This window comes from Molossus molossus, unplaced genomic scaffold, assembly GCF_014108415.1.
Source record: "Molossus molossus isolate mMolMol1 unplaced genomic scaffold, mMolMol1.p scaffold_m16_p_15, whole genome shotgun sequence".
NCBI classification, from domain to species: Eukaryota; Metazoa; Chordata; class Mammalia; order Chiroptera; family Molossidae; genus Molossus; species Molossus molossus.
Window position 1 is genome coordinate 49,761,910 of NW_023425350.1, and position 15,614 is coordinate 49,777,523.

General features: G+C 44.6%; 1 protein-coding gene across 1 annotated transcript in view; it reads right to left on the bottom strand.

Annotated features, from left to right (window-relative positions):
- Positions 1-723: 723 nt before the first annotated feature.
- Positions 724-15,614, bottom strand: part of WDR92 (WD repeat domain 92) — a 56,415-nt gene continuing 41,524 nt past the window's right edge. The window contains exon 9 of the mRNA XM_036263144.1: positions 724-777. Within this exon, the coding sequence (XP_036119037.1) occupies positions 739-777 (39 nt within the window). The 3' untranslated portion in view covers positions 724-738. The remainder of the gene's footprint in view (positions 778-15,614) is intronic.

Consider the following 15,614-nt stretch of genomic DNA (forward strand, 5'->3'; position numbering starts at 1 on the left):
ATAAATAAATAAAAACACCTACTCGGGTGAGGAAAAAAAAAGGTTGTATGTGAATTTTCTACTGTGGGGACACAGCACTCTTAACCACCCCCCGCCTCGTGGTGTTTAAAGGTCAACTGTTGTTCTAGGATTCTGTTTAAAATGTGATACTCTCTTCCCAGCAGTGATTAGCATGAACCACAGTAAGAAGCACGTTTACCGTATGACCCATACTTTATGTATGACCAAGACCAAAGTTTGATAAAAGAATCCTCACTATTTGCAAGGAACTCTGATTTATTCACTTGCTTCTTTATTTGTTTAGTCTATATTAATACAATTACATAAAATGGTGGAGTAACATCAGTTTAGAGGACAAAAATATAGAAAAAAGACAAGCACCCCATTTGTCCCATCTGATCTTTCTGAAAATCTAACTAAAATTCTCCAGGGGTCGTAGTTTTTTTTCTGCCACAGAACAGTAGGCATCCTACAATCCCAACATTCATGAGACAGTTTATTATAGAGAAACCTTTCAGCATTTTCACCACCATTTTGTGAATAGGAAATCTTAGGCACATATAATTTAGATCCTGTGACCTGTCCTTGGTCAAAATGCATCATCCTAAAGGGGCCACAGAACTTCCCCAGGACAAGTCTTTCCACTCAGTACTCTACACTGCCCTCTCCTGGTGCAGTAAAGGGTACTTCCAGGCAGCTCAGAGTCCCAATTCCTAGACAATGAAATGCATCCTTTGCTCAAGCAGTAGGCACACGTACATGAATGTCCGTTCTCCTCTGCACCAAGAAGAAAAAGGAAATTAATAAGGAGAAGAAAAGAGCAGAAAACATTTGGATATGTCTAGCTTTGATAATTCAAATTAAATTAGAATTATTCTTCATCTACCCATCTACCATTTAGCTCCTTAGTTTTCTTTCTTTTTGTTCTTATTTTAAAGAAATAAACACAAAATAGCTCATCAAAATACCAATGACTAAGTGGTTGGGAAGAAGGAGCCTAAGTGTAATGTTGCCTTATTTCTAACAGAATGAAAAAAAAAAAAAAAATCCTAAACCCAAACCCTATAATTCAACCCAACTTGTCGCTACCCTCTGATTAAAGCATTTTTTAAAATAACAGATAGAAAGCTGAGATCTGCATTGAGATAAAGATGGTTAGCATAGATCAAAAGAAATTGTACATGTGTCAGATTAAGTGACAGGATGTGGGGAAGTGGTGGGTCCCCTATCCAGTTACTTTATGCACCAGTACATTTGCTGGATGCAGGTACTCATCAAACAAGCTGGCTGTGCAGAGACGGAAAGCAGGGAAATTAATGGAGGGCAATCTATAATGGCTAGAGTGTTTGTTCTGATATGGGTCCAAGACCACATTTCTCCTAATTAGTAATATTACTGTAATTTTTTATAACTGTCTGTCTCGCCCTGCCCAGGATAGTAAATTATCTTTGAATCTTTCACCCGACATTTCTGAGGAGGTCAGCATTATGCTGTAAGTACTCTGTATTCCACATGCCTAAACCTAGTGGTTAGATACAGACAGACTATTTCCCCAACCCCATGAGAGGAAAAGATATTTAAAATATCCCCCTAAAAAATTCTAGTTAAGGCATTTGGGAGGCTAAAGAAGAAAATGATGTGAAATAATGTCTATATCAACGGAGCCCAGAAGAGAATAGTAAGTTATTTTTGAGGTGAAGTGGGACTAGTTTACTCACTACGTGGAAAAGTCACACAGTGGTTCTTTTTCTGGACATGTGAGCTACAACAGAAGAGTGCTGTAAGCCTACAGTTAAAGCCACATACTCCTTTGGGAAGCCCTTCATACATCACCCTTCACAATGAAGATGATATTGGTTCATCAAGGCCAGGCTATAAATGAGAGAAGTTAAAAATCCATTTTAGGGAAATTCTACACAGTGAACATGGAAGTTGCTTCCTTACTTAACATAGTCACAAAAATCTAAAATTCTAGAGCTGGAAAAGGCCTTCTCTTTGCCTTCACTACGTTTAATTACCCCCAGTTTAGTAATAATCAAATGAAATCACCTTTTAGTTAAAACGATTGCATACTTCATAATCCAACAGCAGGACTAAGGTGAGGGGACTGAGGCACTTGCCTCCCATACAAAATTTAGGGGACAAAGGTGCCCAAAATCTTAGTAATCAAAATAAATATTTTAACTTCCCCTACCCAAATCCCATCTCTGTTGGATTCTGTCTTTATTTAAAATGTTGATATATTTTTCATTAGGATTTTTTTGCATTGATTTTGATTTTTAAAAATATTATTTATCTTGGATACTGAAGTTTTCAGCACTCTTAAATTTTGCACCTCAAGGCAAGTGTTTCCATCATCTCACAATAGTCCTGGACCTATAAGCCCATTTCCAGCTTGATTATAATTCCAGATTCAGAAATGTCTTACTTAACATCTAACCTGAGGTGTCTCAACCTTGGCACTGTTGACGTTTTGAATGCCAGATAAATTTTTCTTGTGGGGGTTTATCCACTGTAGGATGTTTAGCACCCTCCCTCCCTCCCTCCATCATCACTGCCAAATCGCCCCTGGTTGAGAGACACTGATCTAACCAAAATTTCTTATGCTGCAAACCACCCCATTCCTTCTCGCTGTGTCCTCAGTAGAGAGAGAAAGCAGCTTTTCATCATTTTCTAAATAACAACCTCATGAAATTCTTTGCTTTGTAGAGTGAGTGTTTACTTTATAATCTGATTAGATTGATGATAATCAGGTTAGCATGTCTAGACTTACCAAGGTCAAATTCCTGGCCTCTGTAAGGTTTATTCCTGGTCTAATATCTGACATTCCAGTAGACCACTTGGCCATCTAAATCAGGAGCTTCTTCCAGAAGTTCAGAGATGTGTAATTATAACCCTTTTGTCAAACTGTAAGTTTAACTCCCTCATTGCATTAGGCCGCAGAGATTAGTTACCCCCTAACCATATTTCATTCTCTTCAAAGTGAATTTCATCTTGAAATTTATCAATAACCTTTATTTAAGCTATTGTATCTTCTTCCATCTCAAAAGCTAAGGCTCTAATGAGTCAGATTATATTAAATAATTCAGCAATTCAACTTCTTCTATGATCTCAGTTTTTTTAAATACTACAATTTTGGGAAGCCATTTTGCCTATAAAGAGCAGGGAAGATTTAGGAAAGGAAAGTAAAAGCCAAATTCATTACAAAAATTTTAAAGCCTGGAGTTAGACTTAGAAATCAAATTTCACTGGAAGGTAAAAATCCATTTCTGGTTAGTAGTTTTGCAACATACTGAAAAGTTTCATAGTCATCCATACAAACAGCAATAGAAATCATAAATAGGCAGTCAGGTAGATGAGCTAAAAAGTGTTCCCAGTGATACACAATCTGCCACCTTCACCCTCCATTCTGTTAACCTTTTATAAAATTCTGGTGTTATATATATATGTTTTCTCTTCCACGTAAAAATGATAATATATGTGGGGAATCAACCGATATTCAACATTATAGCAGTCAGGGTTGTGAGCTGCAAGCAATGGAAACTAACTTTGGATGATTAAGCAGAAAAAAAGTGTTTGTTGTTGAATTGTTGAATAGTTCAGCATGCTTGGGACCAGGCGAGGAAAGAGGCTGGAGAGGAAGGCTGGGCAGTAGGTGGAACCCACACAAAACCACACCACCTGACCCTTTAGTGAGAAAACCACCACCACTGCCTCTTCCACTGAACAACGGATGCTGCAGGTTTCCAAGCAGGCACAGAGGCTGAATTTTGGGTGAGGCTGCCCCCGTTGCCATCACCTTGATGCCTCTGGAGCACTGTCTCTCCTTCTTTATGTCACCAGCTCCCAAGTCAAAGTCACTAGCAGGTACACCTGTTTAGTCAAGCCTGAGCCACGGGCGTGCTCCCTAGCTGCAAGGGAGGCTATGACAATGTCTAGACTGTCCAGCTTCCAAAGTGAGAGGCAGGCAGCTAAGAAAGTGACAGCTTTCCATTACAGTAGTGATAAAGGGAGGTAATTAATAATAATAAATGATGTCTTGGGCTCTGGAGTCAGACTCTGAATTTGAACTTATGCTCCATTACTGTCTATGTAACCTTGGTCAAATTACTTAAATCTTTAATAGTTCCTATTCCCTTACCTCTAAAATAGAGTACCATTACCTGCCTTAGAGGCCCTTGTGAAGATTAAATAAAAATATCCCTGTAAAATTGCTTAGCATGTATGTGGTACATGATAAGTATCTCTATATATCTATATATGCATGTATGTGTGTATACACACATAAATACTGAGTATGAGCGTATGCCAGCATGAAACATTAATAGCAGAGATAGTTTCTTTTTTTTTTTTATCCTTACGCGAGGACATTTTTCCTTTTTTTGTTTTTTTTTGTTGTTCAGATAGAGTGGGAGGGAGAGAGAGGAAGAAAGAGAGAGAAACATAGATGTGAGAGAGACACATCGAGTGGTTGCCATCCACACGACCCCAACCGAGGCCGGGGACAAACTGCGACCGAGGTACGTGCCCTTAGCGGGAACCGAACCCAGGTCTCTCTGGACTGCAGGCCAACACTCTAACTGCTGAGCCAAACCGGCCAGGGCGAGTTTCTTTATACCCCTTCTCTTCCTTCCTACCAAATACTGAAAGAGTACTTGCATATCTCAGACTATTTGTTTACGTTAATGAAGGATGAGGCAACCCAATTTAACTTTGGTCTCCCTGGTTAAAGTGTATGTGATCTAACAGAGCAATAGCACTGAAGAAATGATTATAGTTCTGCATATGCTTAAGCAGCATAAAAATAGAAGTAAAGAGAAGGATAGAATTAATTTTGTCTGGGGAGGTAGAAAAATCTTGATAGAAGGAACTCGACAGGGAACGTGAAGAACAGATTATAGGAAATTTCCAGAGAGTAGAGGGAGAGGGACTTGTCCCAGGCAGTGGGAATGCTCTCAGCGCAGCAGTGTAGGTGCCGGTGTCCCTGGGAATGAGGAAGAGTTCAGAAGAACAAGAGCAAGGGGTTGATGGGAAGGTGGCAAAAGACGAACTGGGAAAGATAGACTGGGACCAGGTTGTCATACCCTTTGGGTCACACCACAGTGGTATCTTTTCATCTGTGAACACATGTGCCAGAAAGACCACCAAGAACTGACCTATGGCCCCAGCAATGTGTCACATCATTGGTATTAATATCTGAGGTCATTTATTTCTGTAAGAGTTTTAATTCATGATGCAGAAGTTAAATCCCAGGGATTAAGATTGGCTTAAGCGAAATAGTGGAGCAGGCAAAGCTTGGCCCAGTGCCCCCTTTCACTGAGTCTCCCTTCCCCTCGTCACCTCTCTCTCAGGCATCCGGGCCACCTGGAAAGCCTCTGCCTGTCACTCGCCCCAGCGTAATGCTACCAGAGGCCTGGGCCCTCACGGGGGCTCCCAGCTCCACGTCCTGCCATGCTTCTTCCCCCTCCACTCCTCAGAGCCCCAGTTTCTGTTCAGTTAACAAGACTGAGAATGGGCTAAACAGATAAACCAGTCTCGGCTGTCCTAGTCCGAGGCCCTTCTGAGTAAGCCATTGCCCTCCCAGTTGCAGTGGACTTCCCCGAAACAATATGAACAGCTGGGCCTCGTTTTCTGTCAGCTCCTGGACCTACATCTTTCCCAGCCTCTCCACCCAACCCCAGCCAGTTCGGCCATGTGCTCTAATAAGGACGGGAGAACCTTTGTAGACCCCACGATCGGAATGCTTGAAACAGGATCGCTGCAGAAAGTCCGGGAGGGGAGGTTGCTCTTTTGTCACTTCTCAGGAAACAGCGGTGGCTGTGGGCTGGGGACTGAACCTGCCCTTCCCTTCTGGACGCAGAGTTTGGCCTCGAGCTCTCCAGGACCACTGACTCAGGAGTCTGAGCTCAGCGGCTCCAGCAGCCACATGGCCAGAAATGAAGGGGTTCGGCTCCTTGCTGTGGACGGGGTTTCAGCACACTGTTTAGAGAGCCAAGTAGATTTCTTTCAGGTTTTGTTTCAGCTGCTGGAAGCCCAGGGGCTGGAGCCTTGGGAGAACCTCAAGGAGTATCAGGGAACTGAGAGGAGACCCAGGGAGCCGCTTTGGTGAGCCTGGGATGGCGAGCCAGGCCTGGGGACGGGCCCATCCAAGGAGCTGTGTCTGGGAGGGCTTTGTGCAGCAGGGCCAGCTCTTCAGTAATCTACTCTGGTCAGACACGAGGGATGGACAAAAACGAGCAGTTACACTTGAGGCTGATTCATCCCTTCAGGGGCAATGTATTCTCCTCACATGCTTTCTCTCCACAGCAAGCCAGCGCGCGAGGAGCCAGCGACTGTGAAGCCGGTCACATTGAATTTACTCAGTTCTTCTCAGGTCTTCAAGCGTGAAGCGTTGCAAACCGTCGTGTGTGCACCAGGGAAAGAAAGGAAGGGGACAAGGAGCTCCGCGGCAAGGCCCGGGGAAAAGCTGGCGCAAAGGAGACGGCCAGATAAAGCAACACAATTTCAAATCCTAATCTCCTGAAATGGTGCCTTTAAAGCTGCCCTTCCCACTTTTCTGAGTGGGGTCTTTCAAAACTCCGTGTTAAATCGTGTTATAGCCTGCTTCTCAGCCGTCTGTGATGGCTTTCAAGGGCCAGCGATTCCCGTGTGCAGCAGAGCAGTTCCCAGCGGAGATTAGCGCACCTGACCCGGCTTCCCGCGGCGCTCTTTGTGGCCTGCTGGCAGAGGAGAGACCTGCTGTCCCTCTCAGAAGTAACCCAGCGCTGCCCAGGACACAGTCCAGAAGCCAACCGGAATCACTTACTCGGCCGGATAGTCTAGAGGACGATGACTTAATATCGTCCAGTAATACTAAGTCACTCTCTGCTTTTGTCCAGTGAAACACATGGCCAGGTGGAATGGCCCTGCATTTTTTCAAGTAAAAACTAACAGACAAGACCCCATCTGTGAGGGAGACGTTTTGGGTGCCCTCTCCCCTGCCATCCTCCTGTGGCACCCTTATCCCATCATAAGAGATGGCCTGGAGTTCTGGGCACTGACTGGCTGCTGGGGTGATGACAGTGCCAGGGGGCTAGGGACAGAAGAGTCACCAAAACCAGAATAGCTGTGGAGAGAGGGTGCCATCTGCCATGAGGAGGGTGGGGGACAACCCACTTCATCTCCTCCTCCACCCTCCCGAGACCCTCTGACTGGCCTGAGGCTTCAGCAGAAAGAGGCTGGCGTGATAAGCTCTCAACAGCATCCTCAGGACCACGGGTCACAAGTACAGGCGACAGCTGGCCAGGCAGCGAATGTCAGTGAGTGAAACAGGCCAGGTGTAAGGCAACACAGGGTTGGGTCTAATAAAAGAAAGGGGGGAAAAAACTCATCTACTCTATTATTTATTTGTTTTTTTAAATAAAGATAGCTTTCTTTTTAAAAATAAAGACAATGATCTGAAACAAAAACAAAATTAGTTCCTCTTGGCAAAGTAATATACTTCCTCGTATTAGACATCAGCTCTGTTGTTCCTTCTTCCCTCGACTGTCAAGAGGCTCAAAGCTGTATTTTGTGCTTCCCTTTGATATTTTGACACAGCTATCTTTCCCTCCTTCCCATCCTCTCCTCTCCCAACACACACACACACACACACACACACGCCTGGTAGTCTGTAAAGATGTGACATAAGTAACATAAGTGTAATACTGGTTAATATTTCAGAGTTCTTTTTTTAATTTTATTTTTGTTACAAATGTTTCTCCTTTTTTACCTTATTTCAGAGTTTTTAATTTATTGTTATTAAATATTAATATATGTGCCCTGGCCGGTGTGGCTCAGTTGGTTGGAGTGTTGTCCTGTGCACAGAGGGGTTGCAGGTTTGATTCCCGGTGGGGGCACATGCCAGGATTTTGGGTTTGATCCCCAGTCCAGGTGCATTCAGGAGGCAACAGATGGCTATTTCTCTCTCACATTGATGTTTCTCTCTCTCTGTCCCTCTTCCTCTTTCTCTAAAAACAATAAATAAAATATATTAATATGTGCAAGGACTTCTTTTTTATTTTCTTCTGTTTTGTGTATTTTCACATTAAACTCCCTACTGAATGTCCAAACTCAATGGAAAGGACAGTTAGATTAATTCTGAATTCTGGCTGTATCAATGAACTTCAAGGTATCCTAATTTTTTTTTTTTAAATCTTGTAATCCTCATTTTAAGGGCTTTTTGTATGTGTATGTGGTTGTTTTATTTATGGTCTTGTTTTTACTTTTTTTTTTTTTTTTACTCACTATCATCTCTGTCTGCAAGCCAAGATTATGAATAGAGATAATATACTTTAGAAAGGTGCCATAGATCCAAAATTAATTTCTACCAAAGTTAATTCCTGCATAAATTAAGCTGAATGTGTTTTTCAACACCATATATCATGTACAATAGGTATAAATAAAACATGAACCAAGGTTTCCTCATTTATAACTTCTTATCTATGACACACATGTCAGTGCAGAAGAGGCAAACTTGTTTTCGGTTTTCTTCTTTTTTAGAGCTGTTGGGCTAGCTATCTCAAAGATTGTAGGAGTTATTGTAAAATCAAATGGATTTCTGCTCTATGACTAAAACAGCTAAGAACCAGAAGCCTACAGAAAAATTCCCGCTGTGTAGTTACACGAAAGATCCTGACCCTCCCCTGGAGACTGCAAGCCAGTGGAAGGGTTGCCAGGGAAGATCTGAGAGTGGGGTGGGAGAGGAATCAACAGCTCGGGGTGGGGCTGGGGGTTCGGAAGGTTGTTCCCTACATGAGGTACATGGTCAGTTGTTGGTTTGGGGTCATTCTGTGGCTAAAATTCAGTCCTGGGAGAAATCTAGGAGGTGGGATGAAAAGAGGGTAACAAGGTGACCCAGCAGAGAAGTAGCCTGGAGTGGGCGCTGTGGTGCACTCCATCCCCTCTACTCCCCGTTACACACAGCCCTCCGCGGAGTGAGTGTCGGGCCGGCCTTGCCTGGGCGAGCCTGCCCTGCCCCACCCTCCCACCAAGCCAGAGGGGCCCGTAGCCACTGACAGCACAAAGCCAGGCCCTCCCCTCAGTTCTGTTTTGAGGTTTATACTCCCGAACGATGTTGTCCGGTATGGCAGCCATTAGCCCTAGGTAGCCACGTAAATTTGAAATTCGGTTTTGTCGGCTTGCCATTTTTCAAATGCTGGGTGGCCGTAAGTAGCTCGTGGTAACCTCACTAGGCAGGGCCAGTTAGGCCGAACACCCATCACTGCACTCGGGGCTGCACTGCCGCAGGGTCCCATCCCGGGAGGAGGCCACGGTGGCTCGCAAGGCCCTTGCTCTCTCTTTCTCTCCCGCCCTGCCCCCTGCTGCTTCTGCGTGTTTGCTTGTCCGCTTGCTCACGTGTTTGTTGCTGAACAGCATTCCCTCCATAAGCCACACACACCTGAACCGCTGTCTCAGGCCCTGCTTCTGGGATGTCGATCCACACCCTGTCCCCACAGCTTGCCCTTTGCATCTCTTCCATCGGGCTGTTCCTTGGTTATATGCTTTGATAGTACGCCAGTGCTCTGGTGAGGAGGTGGTCTCCTGAGTGCTCTGAGCTGCTCTTGCTAGTTAATTGAACCCAAGGATAGGGTCGTGGGGACCTCTGATCTATAGCCAGTCGGTTAGAAATACAGGTAATGACCTAGTGACTGGCGTCCTGAAGTAGGGCAGGTAGGGTGGAGACAGTTTTGTAGGATTGAGCCCTTAATCTGTAGGATCTGAAGCTATCTCGGGATAGATAGTGTCAGAATTAAGGTGAATTGTTGGGAGACTCAGCTGGTGTCCAGAGCATTGCTTGGTGGTGTGGGGAAATCCCCTCCTCACACCGGAGTTGGTATGTACCAAAATCCCTTTAAGTAACTATCATACTATTTAAAAGTAAGTGTATTCACCCTGCCTGGTTTGGCTCAGCGGTTGGAGCATCAGCCTGCGGACCAGAGAGTCCCGGGTTCGGTTCCCGCTAGGGGCATGTACGAAAATAAAATATAATAAAAGTAAGTTTATCCCATAATTCCTGACTTTGCAGATACCCTATTGAACCACTAGATTAAAAATGCAGACTCTTGAGCCCCACTCCAGATTTACTGGGAGGGTAGACATTTGCGTCAGTAGCTGCCCCGCACCCCAGGTGCTTCTTGCTCCAGAGGGGCTGCCCAGGCTACTGCACAGCTGTCAGCAGACAGACTCTGAGGGCCGACTGCAGTCCAGCACCTTTGATGGGCCGCACAGCAGAGTGGGCCAAGGGCACAGCTCTGAAGTCAGATCTGCTGGCTTGAATCTTGGCTCTCCTACTTTATAGCTGGGTGACCACGGGCAACCTACTTAAACCCTCTGCCTTTGTTTTCTCATCTGCAAACTAGCTTAATGACTGCACCTATCTCGTGAGGTTGTAAGGATGTGTGGTGGTTAATTCTATGTGTCAACTTGTCTGTGCCACAGAATGCTCAGACAGCTGGCAACATTACTTCTGGGAATGTCTGTGGGGTATTTCCGGAAGAGATCAGCATTTCAGTAGGTAGAGGTTATAATAAGATCGTCTCACCAATGCAGGTGGGCAGCATCCAAGCTATTGAGGACCTGAATAGAACCAAGAGATGGAAGAGGGAACAACTTGAACTCAGCTTGAGCTGGGACATTCATCTTCTCCTGTCCTCAGATATCATCATTGCTCCTGGTTCTTGAGCCTTCAGACTCTGTCTGGGACTGACTTACACCATTGGCTCCTCTGGTTCCCAGGCCTTTGGCTTGGGACTGGAACTACACCAGGAGCTTACCTGAGCCTCCAGCTTGCCGACTGCAGACTGTGGGACTTCTCAGCCTCCATAATCACATGAGCCAATCCCTCATAATTAATCCCTTTCTGTATAGCTCTATGTATCTTATTGGTTCTGTTTCTCTGTTTCCCTGACTCATACAGATCTCAACATCTCTTTTTGAGGGGGACACACATCAACCGATTACATAACACAATGGCAGCAGCCCAGGGAAGACAAAGGTCTGGGAAAGAGCTGGAAGTTGGCAGCCATGGACAGAAGAACCACATTAGGCATCACGCCGTGGACTGTATTTGCTGGAAGTCGGGGATTTGGAGGAGCACGAAAGGACCTTGATAAGAGCTTGTCTTTCCGGCTGGGTTTCCAGCTTCCGGAGAACACCAGGGGAACACTCCGAAACCTGCTGCAGGCACCTCGTCCCCAGCCAGATGCAGTCAGCTGGTGCTGTACGAGGGCTAAAAAAAAAAAAAGAAGAAAAAGAAAAAGAAGAAAATGGGGGAAGAAGGTGACTTTATATTTCTCTCCAGTCCCGAGGGCACAATGACAACAGACACTCTCAGCTTGAGCCTTTGCTGCCAGGATTCTGGCAGGGTTTGTTCTAATGCCCTAACCAACTGTGAATTCATTATTCCTTGGGAGGCCTTTTCCACCAGCCGTTCAGACCCCACAGCATCCAAATCTTCCTTGAGGGGTGTTTCTTGATTATATTCCATCCGAGCTGAATATCCTGGATGCAGCCCTCAGAATGTCTCACCCACACGTGACATATTCAGAGTTTCATAAAAGGCCAAGACAACCATCCGAACACATTTGGAAGCCACACCTGCTGGGCCTTAACACCAGGAAGACTCTGGCCCTCTGTGTTGAGGATTCCCTCTTTGGATCCGTGCACGTGCTTTGAAGTGCCCTGTCTGACAAGCCTGGACGCTGCTCGTGTTGATGTTTGTGAGGTGCGAGTGGAGAGGACAGGCAAGGATTCAGGAATAAAAGGTGAGGTGCCCTGGAGAGGGGGAGGTGATGGTGAGAGGGTTATACCCTACATATGATCATCAGTGAGCCTGGTTGCACACAGTGACCAGAGGGTGGGTATATCTAGAAATAAAAGTAATAATAATAAATGCTCCTCACATTTACTGAGCATTTACTTTATATATGTTAGTCTTCTTGTAGCTATGGATTTGTGGCTTCTCATCATAGTTGAAAACTATTATCCATGATCACTTTAAATATTGTCTGTTCTCTGTTGGCTCACTCATCTTCCATATTGTTCAATTGATGGGTCAGTGTCTTCATGTCCCCGTCTCTGTTCAGTATCATGGATCATTTCTTCAGCTCTTTCCCGGAGTTTACCAATTCTCTTTTCGGCTGTTTCTACTCTGCAGTTTAACCCACCTATTGTACTACTAATATCAAGGTTATAATTTTCCATTTCTGAAAATGGATTCTGTTTCTTATTTCCAGGTCATTTCTGATCATCTCTTTCAGGCACATTTTTGAAGTGAATATTTTTTTATCTTCAAATTTTCTTTTAAATGTTTAGTGTCGGATCATTACAACCTCTGGATTCCTTGGGAGGCTATATTTGTTTTTTGTTTCTGCTGAGTCTCACGCTTTACTAGCTGCTAAGACGGCTGTAACACATTCCCACAAAATGGGCAGCTCAAAAAACACAAATTTATTCTCAGAAGTCCAAAAGCACTGGGTTAAAGCCACGGTCTTGGAAGAGCTGGTCCTTCTGGAGGCTACAGGGCAGAATTCATTTCCTTCCCTTCTCTGGCGTCTGGAGGCTGCCCTCATTCCTCGGCTCGTGGTCCCTTCCTTGCACGATTCCAACCTCTGATTCCAGCATCACATCTCCTGCTTCTCAAATCAAGTCTCCCTTTCCTTTTCTCCTGTAAGGACACTTGTGATTACATGTACGGTCCATCTGGCTAATTCAAGATAACTTCTTCATCCCAAGATCCTAGTCACATCTGCAAAGTCCCTTTTGCTCTAGGGGGCCCCATTGTTCCGCCTACCACACACTGTGTCAGAGACTGCTGCTTGCCAAGGAAATATCCATTCTCCCATCCTTTCCTAGTAATGAAAAGGCTAATTTTTACCCAAGCTCATCACTGGCCAGTTAAAACTTCCTAGTGATTTTTTTTGGACATCTAGGTTTGGCATTGGGATTAAAATTTATCAATGAATTGTAAGTGAAGGTGCTGTATGCAACTTCCAGAAAATGTATGTAAGAGAATAGGCAGCTCTTTGTGCCCTTCCTTCCACAGTGGGCTGGAGTGTGGATGGCTGGAGCTCCAGCAGCCACCTTGGGTCACATGAACAAGGGTCATAACTGAGATCTCAGAGGACTCATGGACTGTAAGGAAATAGGTCCCTGATAAGATTGTATTGAACCTTCCCTAGATACTACTTCCTGACTTCTTTTACATGAAAACAGATACAATTGTGTAAGTTTAAGCCACCATTATTTTGCTTTTCTGCCGTGTAAGGCTAAATTTAGTCCTAAGTGACATGACTAGGATGTCTTGTTTCCTTGAGTGTTTGGTTAGTTTTTGTTGTGATCTTTGGTTTCAGTTTTATATAATCTGTGAGAATCCTGAAAACCTGAATCAATGACACCTTCCTTTAGAGGAGATTTGCATTTACTTACTCCTGGAGTTATGTGTGCTGCCAACAGGGACGGCGTGAGCCTCCTTAGTGAGGACGTGGGCCCGGGTGGCGGAGCTGAGTTTCCAGTCCTGCATGATGGCGCACACTGGCATTTACTCTCCATGCCTTGCAGTTTGCGTTCCTCTCTCGGTTCTAGGGTTAGCTCACTATGCATGATTGTATGTTGTTTTATTAGGGGAAGTTCCCTTTGTTTCTGGTGAGAGGTCACCGTATTAAAAGCACGTTATCTGCCCTGGCTGGTTTGGCTCAGCAGTTGGAGCTTTAGCCCAAGGACCAAAGAGTCACGGTCAAGGGCACATACCTTGGTTGTGGTTCATACCGGCCCTGGTTGGGGTCGTATGGGAGGCAAATGGTCAATGTTTCTCTCTCTCCCTCTCACTCTCCACCCCCCCCCCCCTCTATCTGAAGATATTTGGAAAAATATCCTCGGGTAAGGATTAAAAAAATAAATAAATAAAAGCATGTTATCTGGGTTGAATGGCATCGCAGCAGGGCATCACGTCAGGGTGTCTGTTCACCATTCTGCCAGCTGGTCCCCAGTTTCACCATTAAAATGTGCGACAAAGGCTTTACATCAGATTGGCCCACCCTAGATTTTGGTGCCAATTTGGTACAAGCACAACTCTTCTGGAAACCAGATTGGTACCACTTTCTCTGACCACAGATTTGACTTTTTCATTTGCATCAAGGGTTGAGCTCACAGTCACTAACTCTGGTTTTCTCTCTGAGAGTTTCTGGCAGCTCCTTCAAAGCTCACAGGCTCATTCCTCTCTGTCCACATTGCCAGGAACATGTATAAAATTCTACTAGTGGGATCATATTATACTTCTTACAGGTACAATAATCTGCATCTTGATTTTTTTGTCTATTAGTATCTCACTATTATTAAATATCTCAATACCTACAGTCACCTCATTCTTTTTTCATAGTGCATAGTATTCCTTTGTGTGTATCACAGGGTTTTGGACTATTTGACTATTGGTGGACCTTGAGACTGCTCTGAGTGTTTTGGTATTATAAACAGAGCTCTGCTGCAATGATCTGTGTGTGGGGGAGTAAATATATCGAAAGGATTTCTGAAAATAAACTTTGGGTTCAAAGTGTATGGATATTTAACATTTTGATGGATGTTGTCAATTTTTCTCCCCCCAAAGTCATGCTGATATAATGGTGCTTGTGACAGAAACTAGTAATGCCACCTTCCCTGATTCCTGAGGAAGAGATTCCCTGTTCTGTTTAGACTGGTGGTGCCGTGCTAGAGGCGACATTCCTGGCCTCACTTTCAGCCAGCGATGACCACCTGACGACCTCTGGCCACTGACCTGAGTGGAGGTCATATTGGAATACTTCTCACTGGGACATATGCCACTTGCTGGCCTTCTGCCTGCTTCCTCCTGCAACCCTGCACTGTGGTTTGGCAGCCAGCACCCCAACCATTCTGGACCATGAAGTGATCAGGAGGATGGAAACCACACACTAGGGATTGTGGGGAAGAAAGAAAGGAGGCGGAGCCATGGAGAGCCACCCTACGATGTTAGACTGCCTGCCTCTTGACTTCCATTACATGAGAGAATAAACCCACCATTTTCTCCATCTTTCTTACATGCAGCTGAAAGCAATTCCTATGTGATACGTGTTCCTTTCAGTCACTTAAGCAACAAGCCAGTCTTTGCTAACTACTTGCTATGAGCCCAGTCACATGCTCTGGATGATCACCACAGTGCCCTTGCTCATGCCAAAATTGGGCTGTCCTTCTCGGAGCGGTCAGCGTGACCAGTATGTGACCTTGTATGTTGACTCCCTAACCTTTCTTCCCCAAATGGTGGTCTCAGTACACCGGACTAACAGAGCAAATTTTAAATTCCCATCTTTGGCTCAGATCACCTAAGGAATCAGTACACACACACACACGCATACTGAAAACCAAATTGCTTCTCGCAGCACCCACAAAACTGTTTTACTTCAGTCTCGGGAATTTTCTAAACTAAGAGAAGACCTCTCTGGTGAAAAAATGTAGCAGCTCTACAGAATAAAACATCAGCAGAATTAATCATTCAAAACTGCTATTAAATCAATGTACTTCCTGCTGGTTTGTCAACATGGACTTCTTCAGTTAGACAATTTTATTACAATGATGAATACCAGCGG